Source organism: Papio anubis, chromosome 18, assembly GCF_008728515.1.
Source record: "Papio anubis isolate 15944 chromosome 18, Panubis1.0, whole genome shotgun sequence".
Lineage (NCBI taxonomy): Eukaryota > Metazoa > Chordata > Mammalia > Primates > Cercopithecidae > Papio > Papio anubis.
Genome location: NC_044993.1, coordinates 71,660,677 through 71,681,298, shown reverse-complemented (window position 1 = coordinate 71,681,298; position 20,622 = coordinate 71,660,677). Strand labels below are relative to the sequence as shown.

At 52.0% G+C, this 20,622-nt stretch overlaps 1 protein-coding gene across 5 annotated transcripts in view; it reads left to right on the top strand.

Moving 5' to 3' along the window:
- Positions 1 to 2,112: 2,112 nt before the first annotated feature.
- CCNF (cyclin F) overlaps positions 2,113 to 20,622 on the top strand; it is a 32,598-nt gene continuing 14,088 nt past the window's right edge. For 4 of the 5 annotated variants that reach the window (XM_021931668.2, XM_003916386.3, XM_021931667.1 and 1 more), the window contains exons 1-9: positions 2,113 to 2,217; positions 3,821 to 3,975; positions 5,655 to 5,761; positions 8,684 to 8,751; positions 10,008 to 10,201; positions 10,927 to 10,980; positions 13,018 to 13,122; positions 13,419 to 13,496; positions 16,802 to 16,953. In XM_021931668.2, coding sequence (XP_021787360.1) covers positions 2,202 to 2,217; positions 3,821 to 3,975; positions 5,655 to 5,761; positions 8,684 to 8,751; positions 10,008 to 10,201; positions 10,927 to 10,980; positions 13,018 to 13,122; positions 13,419 to 13,496; positions 16,802 to 16,953 — 929 coding nt within the window. In that variant the 5' untranslated portion in view covers positions 2,113 to 2,201. The remainder of the gene's footprint in view (positions 2,218 to 3,820; positions 3,976 to 5,654; positions 5,762 to 8,683; positions 8,752 to 10,007; positions 10,202 to 10,926; positions 10,981 to 13,017; positions 13,123 to 13,418; positions 13,497 to 16,801; positions 16,954 to 20,622) is intronic. The other variant, XM_021931666.2, reaches the window with a different exon arrangement.

Genomic DNA, 20,622 nt, shown 5'->3' with positions numbered 1-20,622 from the left:
AGATGCTGGTCTCTGTCTCTTCTCAGCCAGGACTCAGGAAAGTATCATGCACGGGCCTTGTCTATGCTTCCTGCACCCTTTGCCCAGAACAACAGCGTCACACACCCATGGTGACCAGCCCACCCTCTTCTCAGTCCTTGTTTCAGGTGACTGCCCCCTGTGATGAAAGCCACTCCCTGGGCTCCCACATCCAGCTCTCATTCCTCCCATGCCCCTCTCTGCCTCCACTGAAGGCCCACCTTCTCTGAATGTGGGATTTCTCAGGCTCCCAAGCTACTTCACTTTCCCTTACTCTTCCCTGCCCCTCACTACCCATGTCGTTTTCAACTGACACCTCATTCCACCAGGAATTTCCCTGAGCTTCTAACAGTTTAGACTTTTCCAACAAGGTCTCACCTTCCTGAAGCCCAATGGGAAACGGGCCCACACCCTGGAGGAGCCACTTATCACCCCAGGGCAGCCAGTGCAGGGTGCGGGCTGAGAGCAGGCATGGCTGCAATCAAGACAACTCCTGCTCCCTGAAAAAGAAATTTGCCTCTCCATATTGAAAGGAGAGTGATCACTATACAGAGCACAGGATAGAGCTAAACAACAACCTAGGGACCAGGGACACTGTTCTAGATTCTAGAGGCAGCTGGTGTGGCTAATGTGGTCATGGCTGGCTCTAGTTGATTAATCCCTTCAAGATGCTATGGAAGCTAACCCTGAAAGTGCACCTCTGCCCTAGGGGGAGACAGTGACAAAGTAGGAAACAGTAACCCAGGAGGACAAAAGTGAGACGAGGGGATAAGAAATCTGGGAGCTGAGAACATGAGACATCTGGGGAGCAGGCCCCAAACTTGCTCAGCCTGTTCTCTCTTCGCCCTCCTTCATCCCCTTCCTGATTCCAGGACAGGGAATAGTCCCAACTTCCGGGCCCTCTCTGGGGCCACGGACTCTTCTGCGCCCTGTGCTGTGATCACCTGTTTGCTCTGTCTCTTGCTCCAGGCTGGCTGAAGCCTGCACGCCAGGGCTCCTGTCTGTGTGCCTAGGGCAGGCCCAGTACTTGAAGGGGTTCTATGGGGACTCAGAAGGATGGAAGGGTGCAGACTGAGGGAAGCGTGAGGGAGGGGTGGGCAGCCTTGGCCCAGGCCCCTGCCTTCCCCAGGAAAAGCCCCTCTGTCCTCCACCAGACACTCAGGAGGCTGCGTGTCTTCCCCTTGACAGCCTGTGCCGTGAAAGGGGTGGGGTATGGCTGATTCCTGAAGGACAGCTCGGATGGGCTCTGCCTAAGACAGGAGTGAGCAGATGTGACAGATCCCACGGCGAGCAGCTCCCAGGTAGCAGCCAAGGAGGCGAGACAGGGGGCAGCATCTGGCCAAAGTGAGGGGGAGGGCTTGCCCCGGGGCTGGGGCACTGAGGCGTCCAGGGTGCGCCACGATTCGCGGGAAGAAGGGGTCAGCGTTCCGCTGGGGAGACTTCCAGCGCCAGCTCCGACCTCCTCTTTCCCTACCACGATCCAGGCCAGCATCCCCGCCCAGCAGCGGCTCGGCCACAAACCCAAGGGTCTCCACCTGAAGCAGGCGGCGGAAAGGATGGCCGTGCAGGCTGGGGGTAAGGGTCGCGGGCCCAGGACCGACCCCGGGACCCGGGCAGGGCACGGCCTCGTCCTAGAAGCGCCACGTCGGGGCTGTGCCAGGCTGGATCACGGCCGCGACTGCGAGGGACGCCAAGGAGTCCTCTTTCCCCGGCCGCAGGCATGCGCCTTCGGAGCCCATCGGGCACCGCAGATGCCAGTCGCCGGGGGTCAGCGGCGAAGCCCAAACCCACGCGGCCGGGAGAGGACGCCTAGAAACCCCTGCGCGCCGGCCAGGAGCCGCGTTCCTCCAGGACCCCAGCCCCGCTGGGGAGGCGGGGCGGCCACGCGGGTTCCACCAGTCAGCGACCAATGTTCGAATTCGCGTCCTGGCGCGGCCAATGGCGGGCGCCCGGAGCAGGCAGTGTGGGCGTGGAGGGCGGTAAATAAGGCGAGCCCGGGGCGGGACGTGGGCGGGGCAGGCGGCGGCCCCCCCGGGCAGGCCAATGGGAGGGCCGGGCGCGTTTGAAAACTGGGGTGGGCGGCGGGGCGGGGTCTGCGCCTGCGCGAGGGCTCCGCGCGCGCTCCAGCCGGGGCGCGGGCGCGCTCGCAGGCGGGCTCAGGCGACAGAGACGCGAGCGCGGCGATGGGGAGCGGTGGCGGTGAGTGGGAGGCGATGTCCGCCGGTTTCTGCCCCACAGCCCTTCTGCCTGCCCTGCGGGGCAGACGGCGGGTCCCGCGGGAGGGGAGGCCCTGGCGGCCTGAGGGCCGGCTCGAGCTCTTTAATCCGGGGTGGGTGTCGCGTCCGGCGCAGGGAGCCCCCGCGGCCGGGCGCGCGGTTTAAATGCCCGGCGGGCGCCCGAGCCCCTCGTCGCCTTCCCTCGCGGCGACGTTTTCCGGCCCTTTGCCGGGGCGGCGATCGGGTCCCGGACGGCGATCGGGTCCCGGGGCGGCGATCGGGTCCCGGGGAGGCAAACACCAGCGCCTCCTGGTCGGGGTTGGGGCTGCGGAGCGCGTGGGGTCGAAGCGATCCCGCGGCCCGGCCCGGCCCTGACTGGGCCTCGGTCCAGCGGGGCCGTGGACCTAGCTCTGTGGAAAGCAGCGTTCGGCCCCGCGCGCGATGAGGCACAGGAAACTCGAGCTGTAGTTTGAGCTATTATCACAGTATCTGTCCGGGAGCCGGAGAATGAGGAATATTTTATGGAGAGCTCTATAGAATCTTTGAGAATTCGTTGCCCTGGAATACGTTTGGCTTTTGCAGCTCTTTTAATTGCTGACAGGAAGACCCGGGTCGGGAGAGGGGAGCAAGGAGCAATCGCTAGGAAGTCCTGGTGGGGAGGAATTTGGGCCCACAGAGGGGAGTGGCGCTTCCTTTCAGGACTGGAAGAATGGATAGAAAGGTAGATTTGTAGATGGGGAGGCAGGATCCTGAGGTTCCTGTCTGAGGGCTTCTGTTTCTCTATGAAATAAGGGCTAAGGTCATCTGCTTAGAGTGAGGAAGGGGTTGCTGGAGTAGGAGTTAGAAAATCCGGCTGTGGGAAGAGGAGAGAGCACATCTGAGAAGCTTGGCTGGGCTGCCTGCCTGGTGGGTGGAGAGCCCATCTCACCTTTAACGATTGCACCTGTAGACAGACCTACAGGTCTAGGTTTGTGTTGGGACCTGAGCAACAACCTTACTGCGTAGCTGTCAACTCTGCATTCTACAGTGGAGGGCAGACTGAGACTCTGCAGAGCTGACTTGGACGCACACTACCCCGGCCTCCAAGCCTGTGGCTTCTCTCCAGGGCCGACCCTTCTAATTTGGATTGAAAACCAGACTCTACAAGCCCACAGATCCTTATTGAACATTATGCACCTTGGTCATGTGTGCAAAAAGCAAAGATATCCAGCAAAGGCCCCAGGGGTTTTCCTAAGAGTGAAATGGAAGGGAAACGGTCGTCAGCCTCAGCAGCTTTTTCCCCTTCCTGACTGTCATGTGGGCTCTGGATCAGAAAGTTTCCCAATAGCCAAGTTACATGATATGCGCTATTTGCCATAAATATTTGTTGAATATTTGAAAATGAATGATCTCTTCTGTAATTTGTGCAATGCCACTCCTTTTACATAATCTTTGGGACAAGAAGCATAGTTCCGTTTTTGTGGCACAGGGAATAGTAACCATTAGATCATTTTCAGGTGTAACTTTTATCCTTTTTTTTTCCTTCAAGGGTATGTATATAGAATAATTTTTCATCTTATCAAGCCTTCTGTCTTTTTTTCCTTCAGTGGTTCACTGTAGGTGTGCCAAGTGTTTCTGTTATCCTACAAAGCGAAGAATAAGGAGGAGGCCCCGAAACCTGACCATCTTGAGTCTCCCCGAAGATGTGCTCTTTCATATCCTGAAATGGCTTTCTGTAGAGGACATCCTGGCTGTCCGAGCTGTAAGTCCCTGGATGAAACCAGCATGAGCCCTAGCATTGTTACCATCAAGGCCTTGTGTTCTTACTGTCAGAACAAAACTTTGACTAAAAAGGAGGTCACGGGCAGAGGCTGGGCACGGTGGCTCACCCCTGTAATCCCAGCACTTTGGAAGGCCAAGAGGGGGCTGGATCACCTGAGGTCAGGAGTTCGAGACCAGCCTGGCCAACTTGGTGAAACCTGTCTCTACTAAAAATACAAAAATTAGCCAGGCGTAGTATTTCATGCCTGTGATCCCAGCTACTAGGGAGGCTGAGGCAGGAAAATGGCTTGAACCATTTTCAAGGTTGAAGCAGTGAGCCAAGATTGTACCACTGCACTCCAGCCTCCAGCCTGGGCAAGAGAGCAAGACTCTGTCTCCAAAAAAAAAAAAAAAAAAGGGTGGGGGGGCGAAAGGAAACAAGGATGATATCATTACCATATGCTTTCTTTCAGACATTCTGATTACAGAAATGTCCATTCCTGTCTCCCAGCACACTAAAGTTGCCTCTGTTCATTACAGTGTCAACAGAAAAAGTACCTTTTTTTTTCTTTGAGACAGAGTCTCGCTCTGCCGCCAAGGCTGGAATGTGGTGGTGCAATCTCCACTCACTGCAAGCTCCGCCTCCCGGGTTCACGCCATTCTCCTGCCTCAGCCTCCCGAGTAGCTGAGACTACAGGCGCCCGCCACCACACCCGGCTAATTTTTTGTATTTTTAATAGAGTCAGGGTTTCACCATGTTAGCCAGGATGGTCTCAATCTCCTGACCTTGTGATCCGCCCACCTCGGCCTTCCAAAGTGCTGGGATTACAGGCGTAAACCACCATACCCGGCCGAAAGTACCCTTTTATGGCAGTGAAATTTGCATCCCTTAAAAGATAGTGTTTAAAAGAATAAGAATATATTCTTGAGGACAAATCCCATGTAACATTTAACACTTAAATGAACTCTAGGAGTTATTTTCTAGATATTGGAACCATAGGCTTACTTTGAGTGACTTAACCTAGAGTATACAGTGGATTCATGGGAAAATGCCAGCAACAACCCATTTTCTGACTCCTAAAGTCACCTCCATTGCAGGTGTGACGCACTTTATGGACTCCAGGGAGTTCTGAATTTCCAATGGCAGTGGAAACTTTGGTGCTTAAAATGCGCACCTGTGCTCCAGGTCCTGGCCTGGACACTTCCTGTGCTGGCCCAGCGCAGAGGTTCCAGATTCTACCTGAGACCTCCATCACGGGTGGTGTTCTTTGCCCTGAGTCCCTGTGACCTGTTTCCACACTCCCACTAGCAAGGCCTCCAGTGGGGAAGCAGAAAACACATTTCCGTCCTGCCTGCCCCCGTTTAGAGTGTTTCCCCTGTCTTTGGGGGTGACACCTTTGCAGGGATGTGGAACCCTCTTTCTCAGCCTAGGTGTTTGTTCCCTCCTTCCAAGATCATTGTCCTCTGCCCTGCTTTAGAACCTCAGAGAAACTCGTTTCTGGGCTGTTTTATCTGTTCAAAGCGACAGTTATTTTCACACAGAGATTGGGGACCTCAACTACTTGGGATGGGGAGGGAGACAGGAGACCCTACATCTGCGTCTTGTCCTTAAGAACCTCCAGGCGTGGAGCCTTCAGGTGGTCCCTCCATGACCCAGCCCCGGCCCCTGTTGTTCTGCAGGTACACTCCCAGCTGAAGGACCTGGTGGACAACCACGCCAGTGTGTGGGCATGTGCCAGCTTCCAGGAGCTGTGGCCGTCTCCAGGGAACCTGAAGCTCTTTGAAAGGTATCTCTGCACCCTGAGAATGGCTCGGTCTTCTCCTGTCTTGGCCTCCCTATGTGCCAGTCTGTGTCTCATGGCCTGATTCAGTAATGATTTTCCTGTTGCTATCTCCCATGACATTGCCTCATCCCCTGGGGAGTGACTGAGGGTGGCAGACCTCACGCATCAAGCCGCACAAGCCACACGCCTTCCAGCAGGCTGTGCAGTCAGTCATCCCTCACGCCACTGATCCATTCCCACATGACCCAGACATGAGTCCTCTTCCTGTGGAAACTTCACTCAGCCTTCCTTCCCTTTGGTCAAAACCATGTGATTTCTATCCTATAATGTTTCACTCACTGGTTGATCCCACCCCAACCTGCACCCCACACCCTGGCCTCCTGTCCACGTGTGCTCATGGTCCCAGGTACCAGCTGCCCTCAAAACAAACCAAGGAACCACAGTTCAGGCAGGGATTTTTCTTTTTTGTTTGTCTGTTTTTTGTTTTGTTTTTTGTTTTTGTTTTTTTCTTGAGACGGAGTCTCGCTGTGTCACCAGACTGGAGTGCAGTGATACGATCTCGGCTCACTGCAACCACCGACTCCCTGGTTCAAGTGATCCTCCTGCCTCAGCCTCCCGAGTAGCTAGGATTACAGGCACGCGCTACCATTTGCCCAGCTAATTTTTGTATTTGTAGTAGAGACGGGGTTTCGCCATGTTGGCCAGGATGGTCTCGATCTCCTGATCTCGTGATCTCAGGCGGGGATTTTCTGACAAGGATTCACTGTGGCCGTTGTCCACTTGAGTTGCCAGAAATCCAGATAGACAGCCAACAAGGGCAGGCAGCCATGTTGCCGGGGCCATGCTTGGGCTGCTTCCAGGGGAAATGTATATATTTCTTATTGAGACATGATCCACACATCACACAGTTCACCCATTTAAAGTGTAGAACTCAGCCGGGTGTGGTGTCACACCTGTATTCCCAGCACTTTGGGAGGCCAAGGCGGGTGGGTCACTTGAGGTCGGGAGTTTGAGACCAGCCTGGCCAACATGGCAAAACCCTGTCTCTATTAAAAATACAAAAATTAGCTGGGTGCGGTGATGGGCGCTTGTAGTCCCAGCTACTCTGGAGGCTAAAGCATGAGAATTGCTTAAACCCAGCAGGTGGAGGTTGTAGTGAGCCGAGATTGTGCCATTGCACTCTAGCCTGGGTGATGGGGTAACACTGTCTCAAAAAAATAATAAAAAAATAAAATGTGGCCAGGCACGGTGGCTCACACCTGTAATCCCAGCCCTTTGGGAGACCAAGGCGGGCAGATCATGAGGTCAAGAGTTCGAAACCAGCGTGAGCAACATGGTGAAACTCCGTCTCTACTAAAAATACAAAAATTAGCTGGGTGTGGTGGCACATGCCTGTAATGACAGCTATTCAGGAGGCTGAGGCAGGAGAATCGCTTGAACCCGGGAGGCAGAGGTTGCAGTGAGCTGAGATTGCGCCACTGCACTCCAGCCTGAGCAACAGAGCGAGACTCCGTCTCAAAATAAATAAATAAGTAAATAAATAAATAAAATGTATAACTCATTGGTTTTTAGTATACTGAGAGTTGTACAGAGATCACCAGTACTTAACTTTAGAACATTCTCCAGGCCGGGCGCGGTGGCTCACGCCTGTAATCCCAGCACTTTGGGAGGCCGAGGTGGGCGGATCACAAGGTCAGGAGATCGAGACCACGGTGAAACCCCGTCTCTACTAAAAATACAAAAAATTAGCCGGGCGCGGTGGCGGGCGCCTGTAGTCCCAACTACTCGGGAGGCTGAGGCAGGAGAATGGCGTGAACCCGGGAGGCGGATCTTGCAGTGAGCTGAGATCTGGCCACTGCACTCCAGCCTGGGCGGCAGAGCAAGACTCCGTCTCAAAAAAAAAAAAAAAAAAAAAGAACATTCTCCTTACCCCAAGAAGAAAGCTTGTCCCCATCAGCAGTCACTTCCCATTTTCCTCACAATCCTGGAAACTCTAGACAACCCCTAATTGATTTTCTGTCTCTCTGGATTTGCCTTTTGTGAGAATTTCACATGGAATCTTGCAACACGTGGTCTTTTGTGGCCTGCTTATTTCACGGACCCTGATGTTTGCAAGGTTCATCTGTGTCAGAGCATGTAATGGATAATTCATATTTGACTACATGATATTAAGAAATGTTCTGGCCGGGCGTGGTGGCTCAAGCCGGTAATCCCAGCACTTTGGGAGGCCGAGACAGGCGGATCACGAGGTCAGGAGATCGAGACCATCCTGGCTAACACCGTGAAACCCTGTCTCTACTAAAACATACAAAAAACTAGCCGGGCGAGGTGGCGGGCGCCTATAGTCCCAGCTACTCGGGAGGCTGAGGCAGGAGAATGGCGTGAACCTGGGAGGCGGAGCTTGCAGTGAGCCGAGATCGCGCCACTGCACTCCAGCCTGGGTGACAGAACGAGACTCCATCTCAAAAAAAAAAAAAAAAAAAAAGAAATGTTCTAGGGCCAGGCATGATGGCTCAAATCTATAATCCCAGCACTTTGTGAGGTCGAGGCAGGGGGATCGCTTGGGTCTGGAATTCAAGATTAGCCGGGGCAATGTAGCAAGACCCTGTATCTAGGAAAAAACATTTTTTTGTTTGACTAGCTGAGCATGGTGGCACATGCCTGTGGTCCTAGCTCCTTGGGAGGCCGGGGTGGGGGAATGGCTTAAGCACAGGAGGTTGAGGCTGCAGTAAACTGTGATCGCACCACTGCACTCCAGCATGGGCAACAGAGCAAGACCCTGTCTCAGACACACGTGTGTGTGTATATAGACGTATATATATATTCAATTCAGGGAACAAGTATTCTGACTTCTTCAAGTGCTATGGTGCTTCATACCGTTTGTGGCATAAAATATTGTGATGCTTTATGTTCTTTATGTTTCAGGGCTGCTGAAAAAGGGAATTTCGAAGCTGCTGTGAAGCTGGGCATAGCCTACCTCTACAATGAAGGCCGTAAGTCCTCACCCCTCCTGCGTGTTGTCGCTTTAGATAGGCGTGAGCCTTTGGCCCTATGAAGAGGTGGTCCCTGTGTTAGCAGTTCAGTCACTGTCCTTGCTCTGTGCAGTGGCCTGCCTTCCCATTCCCTCTCAGGAGCTTGTGCCCAGATGTACCCTGCTGAAGAACCTGCTAATGATACTCTGACTTTGTAGGTTATGAGAGAGTCACCTCTTGTTTTAGCAAACCCTTTAATTTCAGTTGGCAAAGAGTGACTGAGCCAGAGCCTCAGCACGGGGGCTGTTCGGGCTCCCCGCCCTCTGTGCCATGAGCACGCAGACCCGCGTGTGGATGCTGGCACTCTCCTTGGCCATCCTCTTAGAATTCTTGAGACAGAGGTCAGCGTGCCCTGTAACACAGAGCTAAGCTTCTAAACGGGAAGCAGGTATGGGCAGGTTAAAGCTGGCCTGGTTCCTGGATCCCTTCATCCCCAGAGGCCAGGTGCTCCTTGAAAGAAACTTGCACAGCCTTTTCTTCTACCAGTTCCCGCTTATCTGGCCAGCACCCCAAGGAATGAGCCCACAGTCTGTCCCAGCTCTCAAAACAAGGACTGGGGTGTAGCCTCCCACATTCCCACTTCTAAACGATCTGGTGTCTTGCTGGGAGAGAGTCCCTACCCCTGGCTGGCTGGCAGGATTGTGGTGACTGACAGGGACCATGAGCAACACCCTCCTCCAGAATCGGGGAGCCGAGGTCCTACCCCTACCCTCCCATCAGAGAGCAGTTCCCAGACATGAAATTCGCATACCAGACAGTTCACCCATCTAAAGCCTGCAGTTCTGTGGATTTTAGTATATTCACAGGGTTGTGCAGTCATTGCCACTGTCTAATTTTAGAATATTCTCCTTGTCCCAAAAAGAACCCCCACCCCTGCCATGGACCCATTACCAGGGGGTCAGGCGGTGGTTCCCAGCTGGAGGGAGGATGGGACATGAAGCGTCGCAGGGTCTCCTTCCCCTGACCTTCAGAATCCAGGCTTCCGGGAGGACTGCAGCAGGGGCATTGATCACAATGACCCACCTGTTCTAGACATTAACGAAGTAGGGGGAGAAAAGACAGGTGCCCCATCCTGGAGGGCTCTTCCCTCCTTAAACACCAGCTGCTTTGCACTATCGTGGACTTCAGGCATTACTCTTTCCACCAACACCATGGAGAACTTCCCACATTCCATCCCTAAGAGACATCCCGGGGCTCTGTCCTATCTGTCCCCACAGTGTCTGTGTCTGATGAGGCCCGCGCAGAAGTGAATGGCCTGAAGGCCTCTCGCTTCTTTAGTCTCGCTGAGCGGCTGAACGTGGGTGCCGCGCCTTTCATCTGGCTCTTCATCCGCCCTCCATGGTCGGTGAGCGGAAGCTGCTGCAAAGCCGTGGTTCATGAGAGCCTCAGGGCAGAGTGCCAGCTGCAGAGGGTGAGTCTGGGCGAGGGGCAGCGCCTGCGAGGCCACCTGCAGGGTCCCACGGCACAGGAAGACCCCGAAGGTAGACCCTGGACCCTGGAAAGTCAGGAGCCTAAGGGAAGTGAAGATGCAGAAAACTGAGAGTGCAGATGTGGGGAACGCATCTCGAAATTACCTGGCACAGAGGAGGAAGCCTGGGAGCCAGGGTGGGCTGCAGAGTTCTGAGCACATGTGCTGATGGCTGGAAACTCAGGGCTGAGGCTGCATGGGGCAGTTGGAGCTCAAGACCCAAATCCGGCCGGGTGAGGTGGCTCACGCCTATCATCCTAACACTTTGGGAGGCCGAGGCTGGAGAATCGCTTGTGGCCAGAGTTCAAGACCAGTCTGGGCAACATGATGAAACCTCATCTACAAAGAATACAAAAAAGCCAGGGGTGGTGGTCCCAGCTACTCGGGAGGCTGAGGTGGGAGGATCGCTTGAGCCTGGGAGGTTGAGGTTGCAATGAGCTGTGACTACGCCACCGCACTCCAGCCTGGCTGACAGAGCGAGACCCTGTTTCCATTAAAAAAAAAGAAAAAGAAAAAAAAAGACCGAAATCTGAGAGTGACCCTCTGCAGGGGAGGGAGGGCCAGACAGCAGGGCCATGGGCATGGGACCCAGAGACACAAACAAGGGAGGGTGGCCCCCAGGCAGTTCTCTCTGCTGGAAATCACACTTCTTTCTCCTTTTTTTAAAGACTCACAAAGCATCCATATTGCACTGCTTGGGCAGAGTGCTGAGTCTGTTCGAGGTGAGTCAAATTGTTCTCTGCACTTGGACTTTGTGGTTGATACATCCCTAGCCAAGATCCTGGAAGTGAAAAGCAACAGAAGGGGGAATCCAAGGCCCAAAACAAAAGACAAGCCTTGCCCAGAAAGGCCCAGCTGAAGAAGCCAGGGAGTACATATGCGCCAGGCCGCGGGCTCCGATCCTGGCTCCATGACCCACCTGGTGGGGGAGTAGGGGGAGGTGAGAACTGCAGAGCAGATAGCAAAGAGGCTTTGAACCTCGATGCTCGCTCGTCTGCTGGCCCTGCTTCTGGTGGGCTTCACCTGCCCATGTGGACCTCTCTGCTCTTGATGTCCTAATGGACTTTGTGATCCGTAAACCCCCCTTGGCAGCAAATTGAGGGAATGTGGTGGCTTCTAGTGACAGGCTTGGCAAACGCATCAGAGAGGGACACTGAGGAGAAGCCCTGAGAGCCACCACTGAGGGCCACCAGCACTATCCTGGCAGTTGAGGGCAGTTCCTGTGGCAGCAGGTGAGAAGGGCAGGCCTTTGATGGTGCAGAGCTGAACCAGGGATCGTGCAGGCCCAGCCCAAACATAAACCCTTCCAGGAAGACAGCGGGCTTTTGTGGCCGGAGTTCTTGAGTTCACACTCCTCACTGGCTTTGGAGTGGTGCCTATGTAGAGAAGTCACTTCTGCTCTGATTTAGATAACTCATTTTATTAAAGCTCAGAGCGATGTGTGTTGCCACTTTGTATAGGGGCCGGGCGTGGTGCCTCGTGCCTGTAATCCCAGCACTTTAGGAGGCCAAGGTGAGTGGATCACCTGAGGTCAGGAGTTCAAGACGAGCCTGGCCAAAATGGTGAAACCAGGTCTCTACTAACAAACACAAAAATTAGCTGGGCTTGGTGGCGGGTGCCTATAATTCCAGCTACTCAGGAGGCTGAGGCAGGGAGAATTGCCTGAACCTCGGAGGTGGAGGTTGCAGTGAGCCGAGATTGCACCACTGCACTCCAGCCTGGCAACAGAGCGAGACTCAGTCTCAGACAAAAAAAAAAGAGAGTATGGAAAGGGAGGAGGATGGTGAGTAGAGTGACTTAACATCAAGTAAAGAATAAGGGCCAGTCATGGTGGCTTATGCATGTAATCCCAGCACCTTGGAAGGCCAAGGCGGGTGGATCACCTGAGGTCAGGAGTTTGAGACCAACCTGGCCAATGTGTTGAAACCACATCTTTACTAAAAAACACAAAAATTAGTCAGGCGTGGTGGTGGGCACCTGTAATCCCAGCTACTCAGGAGGCTGATGCATGAGAGTTGCTTGAACCTGGAAAGCCGAGGTTTTAGTTAGCCGAGATCACGCCACTACACTTTGGCCTGGGTGACAGAGGGAAACAACAACAACAAAAAAAACAGCCAGGCGGCCGGGCGCGGTGGCTCAAGCCTGTAATCCCAGCACTTTGGGAGGCCGAGACGGGCGGATCACGAGGTCAGGAGATCGAGACCATCCTGGCTAACACGGTGAAACCCCGTCTCTACTAAAAATACAAAAAACTAGCCGGGCGCGGTGGCGGGCGCCTGTAGTCCCAACTACTCGGGAGGCTGAGACAGGAGAATGGCGTGAACCCGGGAGGCGGAGCTTGCAGTGAGCTGAGATCCGGCCACTGCACTCCAGCCTGGGCGGAAGGCAAAGCCCCGGTCTAAAAAAAAAAAAAAAAAAACAGCCAGGCACAGTGGCTCATGCTTGTAATCCCAGCACTCTGGGAGACCAAGGTGGGTGAATCACCTGAGGCCAGGATTTCAAGACCAGCCTGGCCAACATGGTGAAACCCTGTCTCTACTAAAAATACAAAAATTAGCCGGGCATGATGGCGGGCACCTGTAATCCCAGCTACTCAGGAGGCTGAGGCAGGAGAATTGGTTGAACCCAGGAGACAGAGGTTACAGTGAGCCGAGATGGCGCCATTGCACTCCAACCTGGGTGACAAGCAAAACTGTCTCAAAAAATAAAAATGAAAAAGAGAATAAGGGAAGAATGAACTCTGCTGGGATTTATTCTAGGATGAAGAGAAGCAGCAGCAGGCCCGTGACCTGTTTGAGGAGGCTGCTCATCAGGGATGTCTAACCAGTTCCTACCTCCTCTGGGAAAGCGACAGGAGGACAGATGTGAGTGGAGCCTGCTCTGGGTTAGGGGGAGGTTCGCTGGACAAAGGCATAGTTGACGCTTGATCCTTGGATGCGGTTCTGTCCGCAAAAGGGTGGTGGCTCTTGCTGCTCCCAGCCTGTCAGCCTCCAGGAGCCACTGGTCAGTTGGCTGTTCTTGGCACCTCCAAAAATGACTCCCACCATTTGAGAGAGAAGAGGTGGGAAGTTAGCGTAGTGTCGGCCCTTCTGAGTCTTGGTTGTGAGTTCCTCCCAAGACACAGTTGTATAAAGGCTCGGTGATTTTCTCCCATTGACAGGTGTCAGATCCTGGGCGATGCCTCCACAGCTTCCGAAAAGTCAGGGACTACGCTGCCAAAGGCTGCTGGGAAGCGCAGGTGAGGTGCGGGGCTAGGATGATGTGGGGAGCTGGCCTTTCTCCCTCTAACCTTGGGGCAGGACTATCTGGGCTCCCACAGGGAGGCCAGGATTGAGGGATACTGTAAGATCGGTTCAGCACTGGAACTGAGTCTTAAAGGACAGGTACACAGTGAGAAGAGCTGGGAAATATGTTATTCATCCATGCCCATCCACCCTTGCCTCTCAGCCAGCCAACCTCTTGATTTTCAAATGCTTGTGACCTATAGCTGCTGTCAAAATTTGTGCCATTCTTGAAATTTGTCCCATAGGTAGAACTGATCTTAACAACAAAACTTGAGGCTGCTTGAGAGCAGAGGGGCGTGTAGAGTCCCTTCTTGCTTCCTCTTCCTGTTGGGGCCTTGCTCGTCATGTCACCTGGTCACCAAGTCATCCAGGGCTAGAGGCAGGAAATCAAGCACTGGTAGACTCTCCCCTCACAGCTGTAAAGAATTTGTCAGGGCCAGGCGCGGTAGCTCACGCCTGAAATCCCAGCACTCTGGGAGGCCAAGGCAGGTGGATGACCTGAGGTCAGGAGTTCGAGACCAGCCCGGCCAACATGGTGAAACCGTCTCTACTAAAAATACAAAAATTAGTCGGGCATGGTGGCAAGCGCCTGATACTCAGGAGGTTGAGGCAGGAGAATCGCTTGAACCCAGGAGGCAGAGGTTGCAGTACCACTACACTCCAGCCTGGGCGACAGAGCAAGACTCTGTCTGAAGAAAAAAAAAAGTTGTCAGGACAAATCAAAGAAAGCTCCTATTTGCCAAATGGATAGAAGCTTATTCTTGTCACCCCACCAAGTGGGTGGCAGAGTGATCTGTGCTCAAATGCTAGGGACAAAATTACAAATTGATAATGGCCCAGCCCGAGGTGTCATAGTACATTGTGGTGTTCACATCCAAAAAGCCAGTCAGCAGATTTACAAGAAGGCCAGCTGTGGTGGCTCACACCTGTAATCCTAGCACTTTAGGAGGTTGAGTTGGGAGGATCGTTTGAGCCCAGGAGTTCAAGACCAGCCCTGGCAACATAGTAAGACCCCATCTCAACAAAAAATTTAAAAATTAGCTGGATGGGTTGGGTGCAGTGGCTCATGCCTGTAATCCCAGCACTTTGGGAGGCTGAGGCGGGCAGATCACGAGGTCGAGAGATGGAGACCACCCTGGCCAACATGGTGAAACCCTGTCTTTACTAAAAATACAAAAAAAAAAATTAGCTGGGCGTGGTGGCGCGTGCCTATAATCCCAGCTACTCGGGAGGCTGAGGCAGGAGAATTGCTTGAACCCAGGAGGAAGAAGTTGCAGTGAGCCAAGATCATGCCACTGCACTCCAGCCTGGCAACAGAGCGAGACTCCATCTAAAAAAAAAAAGAAAAAGAAAAAAAAAATTAGCTGGATGTGGTGGCATGTGCCTTGTAGTCCAGCTACTCAGGAGGCTGAGGCAGGAGGATCACTTGAGCCTGGGAGGTCAAAGCTGCAGAGAGCCATGATCGCAACACTGTACTTCAGCCTGGGCTACAGAGGGAGACCTTATCTCAACAAAAAAATTGTTTACGAGAAATGCAGCAACGTAGTTCTGTTGGAAACTCAGGGTAATCAATAAGAATAGGAAGACTCTGATAGAAGTTCAGGGGAGCCTCAGTTGATTCTCAAAAAAGGGAAAGTAGGGCTGGGCGCAGTGGCTTACATTTATAATCCCAACACTTTGGGAGGCTGAGGTGAGAGGATCACTTGAAGCCAGGAGTTCTCTCTCTGTTGCCCAGGCTACAGCACAATGGTGTGATCTCAGCTCACTGTGACCTCTGATGCCTGGGCTCAAGCCTTCTGAGTAGCTGGGACTATAGGCGGCCGCCACCACGCCCAGCTAATTTTTGTATTTTTAGTAGAGACGGGGTTTCACCATGTTGGCCAGGCTGGTCTGAAACTCTTGACCTCAAGTAACCTGCCCGCCTCTGCCTCCCAAAGTGTTGGGATTACAGGAGTGAGCCACCGCACTTGACCAAAAAAAAATTAATAATAAATAAATAAAAAGAGAAAATAAACTCAAGTGGTTAGAAATTGGAATGTTCAACCTTATTACTAGTCGTAAGAGTGCACTTTTATCAAGCCTGTAATCCCAGCACTTTGGGAGGCCGAGACGGGCGGATCACGAGGTCAGGAGATCGAGACCATCCTGGCTAACACAGTGAAACCCCGTCTCTACTAAAAAATACGAAAAACTAGCTGGGCGAGGTGGCGGGCGCCTGTAGTCCCAGCTACACGGGAGGCTGAGGCAGGAGAATGGCGTAAACCGGAGAGGCGGAGCTTGCAGTGAGCCGAGATCGCGCCACTACACCCGAGCGGGGGAAACAGCGCCACTCCCTCTCTCAAAAAAAAAAAAAAAAAAAAAAGAGTGCACTTTTAAATGAGATGTTTTTGGCCTATCGTATTAGCAAATTTTATATATATATATATATATATATATATGTATGTATGTATGTATGTGTGTGTGTGTGTATATGTATATTTCTCTGTGTTTGAGTGACTGGTAATTTCTGAAAATAGCTGTTTTTTTGTTTTTTGTTTTTTGTTTTTTGTTTTTTTTGAGGCGAAGTCTCACTCTGTTACCCAGGCTGGAGTGCAGCAGCGCGATCTCGGCTCACTGCAAGCTCCGCCTCCTGGGTTCATGCCATTCTCCTGCCTCAGCCTCCCGAGTAGCTGGGACTACAGGTGCCCACCACCATGCTCAGCTAATTTTTTTGTTTGTATTTTTAGTAGAGACAGGGTTTCACCATGTTAGTGAGGATGGTCTCGATCTCCTGACCTCATGATCCACCCGCTTCGGCCTCCCAAAGTGCTGGGATTACAGGCATGAGCCACCACGCCTGACCTGAAAATAGCTGTTTTTAATAATCACAGTGTTTGCTGGTATGAAGCTGTGATGAAGCAGGTGCTCCTATTCCTGGGTGTAAACATTGGCAGAAGCCTTTTGGAGAGCACTGGGGTGTGTGACCAGAGACTTAACACAGCTGCCCCAGGCATTAGCCATGTAAGAAACTGAGACCTGAGCCACGGTGGAAAGGCCATTGACATTTCATTATATATCTTTTTCATGTCTTCTATGACTTTTTCAAAAAAGAAGAATAATTAAAACCTGAGCTATCCTCGTTCCCGAAGCTTGTGAAGGTTTAAGTTAAGTGGGGCAGTGCGTCCATATGCATTTGCTGCCTGAATGGCCCTTTGCTTCAGAAATGGAAAACCACAACACAGCTGCTACCTCACACTCATGTTTGTCTTTTCTTCCTTAGCTGTCTTTAGCCAAAGCCTGTGCAAATGGAAACCAGCTTGGACTAGAGGTGAGAGCTTCCAATGAGATCGTCTGCCAGCTATTTCAGGCTTCCCAGGCTGTCAGTAAGCAGCAAGTCTTCTCCGTGCAGAAGGGACTCAATGACACAATGAGGTGAGGCATTCAGGCTGGGGCTTCTAATCAGAGCGGCGCGACAGCCTCCAGGGGAAGGGAGCCCTGTCACAGGGCGGCGTAGAGTTCCCTATCACTCTTTTTTTTTTTTTTTTTTTTTTTGAGACGAAGTCTCGCTCTGTCGCCCAGTCTGGAGTGTGGTGGCGCGATCTTAGCTCACTGCAAGCTCTGCCTCTTGGGTTCAAGCAATTCTCCTGCCTCAGCCTCCTGAGTAGCTGGGACTACAGGCGCCCGCCACCTCTCGTGATCCGCCCGTCTAGGCCTCCCAAAGTGCTGGGATTGCAGACTTGAGCCACCGCGCCTGGCCTTTTTTTTTTTTTTTTTTTTTTTTGAAATGGAGTCTCATTCTGTTGCCCAGGCTGGAGGGGTGGCGTGATCTCAGCTCACTGCAAGCTCTGCCTCCTGGGTTCAAGCAATTCTCCTGCCTCAGCCTCCTGAGTAGCTGGAACTACAGGTGCCCACCAGCACACTCAGCTAATTTTTTTTATATTTAGTAGAGATGGGGTTTCACCATGTTAGCCAGGATGGTCTCGATCTCCTGACCTCATGATCCGCCCACCTCAGCCTCCCAAAGTGCTGGGAATACAGGCGTGAGCCACCGCGCCTGGTCTTGGGTAATACCTAAGTTACTGTGGACTTTTTGGAAGAAAATATCCTACTCTGCTTTCTTCAGTTACCTTTTTTTTTTTTTTTTTTTGAGAGAGGGTCTGGCTCTGTCACTCAGGCCAGAGTGCAGTGGCATGATTTCAGCTTACTGCAGGCCTCCGCCTCCCAGTCTCAAGTGATCCTCCCACCTTGCCCTCCTGAGTAGCTGGGACTACAGGTCACACCACCACGCACAGCTAATTTTTGTATTTTTAGTAGAGACGGGGTATCACTCTGTTGCCCAGGCTAGTCTTGAACTCCTGAGCTTTTCAAGCGACCCTCCTGTCCCAGCCTCCCACAGTGCAGTGATCTTTTTTAAGCCATAGAACACATTGAACATCTTTTTTTTTTTTTTTTTTTGAGATAGGCTGTCTGTCACCCAGGGTGGAGTGCAGTGGTGTGATCTCGGCTCATTATAACCTCCGCCTCCTGGGCTCAAACCTTTCTCCTACCTCAGTCCCCCAAGTAGGACTACAGGCACCGCACCTGGCTAAATTTTGTATATTTTGTAGAGATGGAGTTTTGCCATGTTGGCCAGGCTGGTCTCAAACTCTTGGCCTCAAGCGATCTGCCCATCATGGCCTCCCAAAGTACTGAGATTACAGGCGTGAGCCACTGCTCCGAGCCTCCATTGAACATCTTAAACATCTTTCTGAGATGTTGAGATTCATATTTCCAATTCCCAAAGCTGGGACACAGCCTTTTCTTTATGTTCAGTCTCTGTAAGCATCAGCATGTCACATGAAACTCAGCGGCCCTCAGGAACCCTGCCATCTGGGGCAGCTGTCATGCTGACCACTAAATCACAGAGAGGGTAAAATGGAAAACATGAACGATTTTCAACTTTATGCATGAGATTTCAGATACAGTTTGGATTTACAATGGGAAGCCTCTGGTTACCCCATCAGGAGACAACACCCAACGCATAGTAAGCACTCAGTAAACGTTTACATATTTACAAAATGATCAGGTCAGGCCAGGCATGGTGGCTCACACCTGTAATCCTAATCCTAAGTTTTTTGTTTTGTTTTGTTTTGAGACAGAGTCTTGCTCTGTCACCCAGGTTGAGTGCAGTGGTGCGATCTTGACTCACTGCAACCTCCGTCTCCCAGGTTCAAATGATTCTCCTACCTCAGCCTTTTGATTAGCTGGAATTGTAGGCATGTGTCATGACGTCTGACTAATTTTTGTATTTTCAGTAGAGACGGTTTCACCATTTTGACCAGGCCTCAAGCTATCTGCCCACCTCAGCCTCCCAAAGTGCTGGGATTATAGGTGCGAGCCACTGCGCCCAGCCAATCCTAGCACTTTGGGACACTGAGGAGGGAGGATCGCTTAAACCCAGGAGTCTAAGACCAACCCCATCTCTATGAAGAAAAAAGAATTATCATCCCTTCCCCAGAGAGGCCTGATGTCCCTTTCTGACACACACACACACACACATCACACATGCACACTGACACACAGGCCTAGGGATGTAGCATCCCTTTCCCCTACATTAAATGACACTGGCCGGACGTTGTGCCTCATACCTATAATCCTAGCATTTTGGAAGGCCAAGGTGGCAGGATCATTTGAGGCCAGGAGTTCACTGCAGTGAGCTATGATCGTGCCACTGCACTCCAGCCTGAGACACAGAGCAAGACCCTCTACTCAAAAAAAAAGAATGAAAATCTTTTTAAAAAATGGCACCGAGGCCGGGCGCGGTGGCTCAAGCCTGTAATCCCGGCACTTTGGGAGGCCGAGACGGGCGGATCACGAGGTCAGGAGATCAAGACCATCCTGGCTAACACGGTGAAACCCCGTCTCTACTAAAAAATACAAAAAATTAGCCGGGCGAGGTGGCGGGCGCCTGTAGTCCCAGCTACTCAGGAGGCTGAGGCCGGAGAATGGCGTGAACCCGGGAGGCGGAGCTTGCAGTGAGCTGAGATCCGGCCACTGCACTCCAGCCTAGGCGGCAGAGCGAGACTCCGCCTCAAAAAAAAAAAAAAAAAAAAAAAATGGCACCAAGGTGTAGTGCTATTGAGTCCTGTGCTGCCTGTGTGGTGATGCAGTCCCCTTCCCTCTTTCTGTTGGAAGAAATATGCTGATAACACCTTCTAACCTTCTTGGTCTGCTCTCTTTTTTTGGTTTGTTGAAATTCGTTTTATGTATGTGGGCATTTTTGTTTTTTTTTAATTTACCAAGGAGATGCAGCATTTGATATAAAACGAAGGTACATTCCCCGTTTTAACGTATGCAATTCAGTGGTCTGTTTTATTTTTACTTTTTAATTTATTTTATTTTATTTTTGAGATGAAGTCTCAGTCTGTCGCCCAGGCTGGAGTCCAGTGGCTTGATCTCAGCTCACCACAACCTCTGCCCCCCTGGGTTCAAGCAATTCTCTTGCCTCAGCCTCCCGAGTAGCTGGGATTACAGGTGCCTGCCACTGCGCCTGGCTGATTTTTATATTTTTAGTAGAGACGGGGTTTCACCATCTTGGTCAGGCTGGTCTTGAACTCCTGACCTCATGATCCACCTGCCTCAGCCTCCCAAAGTTCTGGGAATACAGGCATGAGCTACTGTGCCTAGCCCTGTTTTTATTTTTATTTTTTTAATTAATTAATTTTTTTTTTTTTTTTTTTTTGAGATGGAGTCTCACCCTATTGCCCAGACTGGAGCGTACTGGTGTGATCTCAGCTCACTGCAGCCTCCGCCTCCTGGGTTCAAGCAATTCTCCCACCTCAGCCTTCCAAGTGGCTGGGACTATAGGCATGCACCACCACACCTAGCTAATTTTTGTATTTTTTTGGTAGAGACAGGATTTCACCATATTGGCCAGGCTGGTCTTGAACTCCTGACCTCCGATGATCTGCCCTCCTTGGCCTCCCAAAGTGCTGGGATTATAGGCCCCCATGCCTGGCTCAGTGGTTGTTTTTAGAAGTCAGATCATTAAGCGTGTTAAATCCATCTGCTTTGAGTAAGCTTTGTAGTCTGTTCACAGTAGAGGCCAGTTTAAACCTTAAA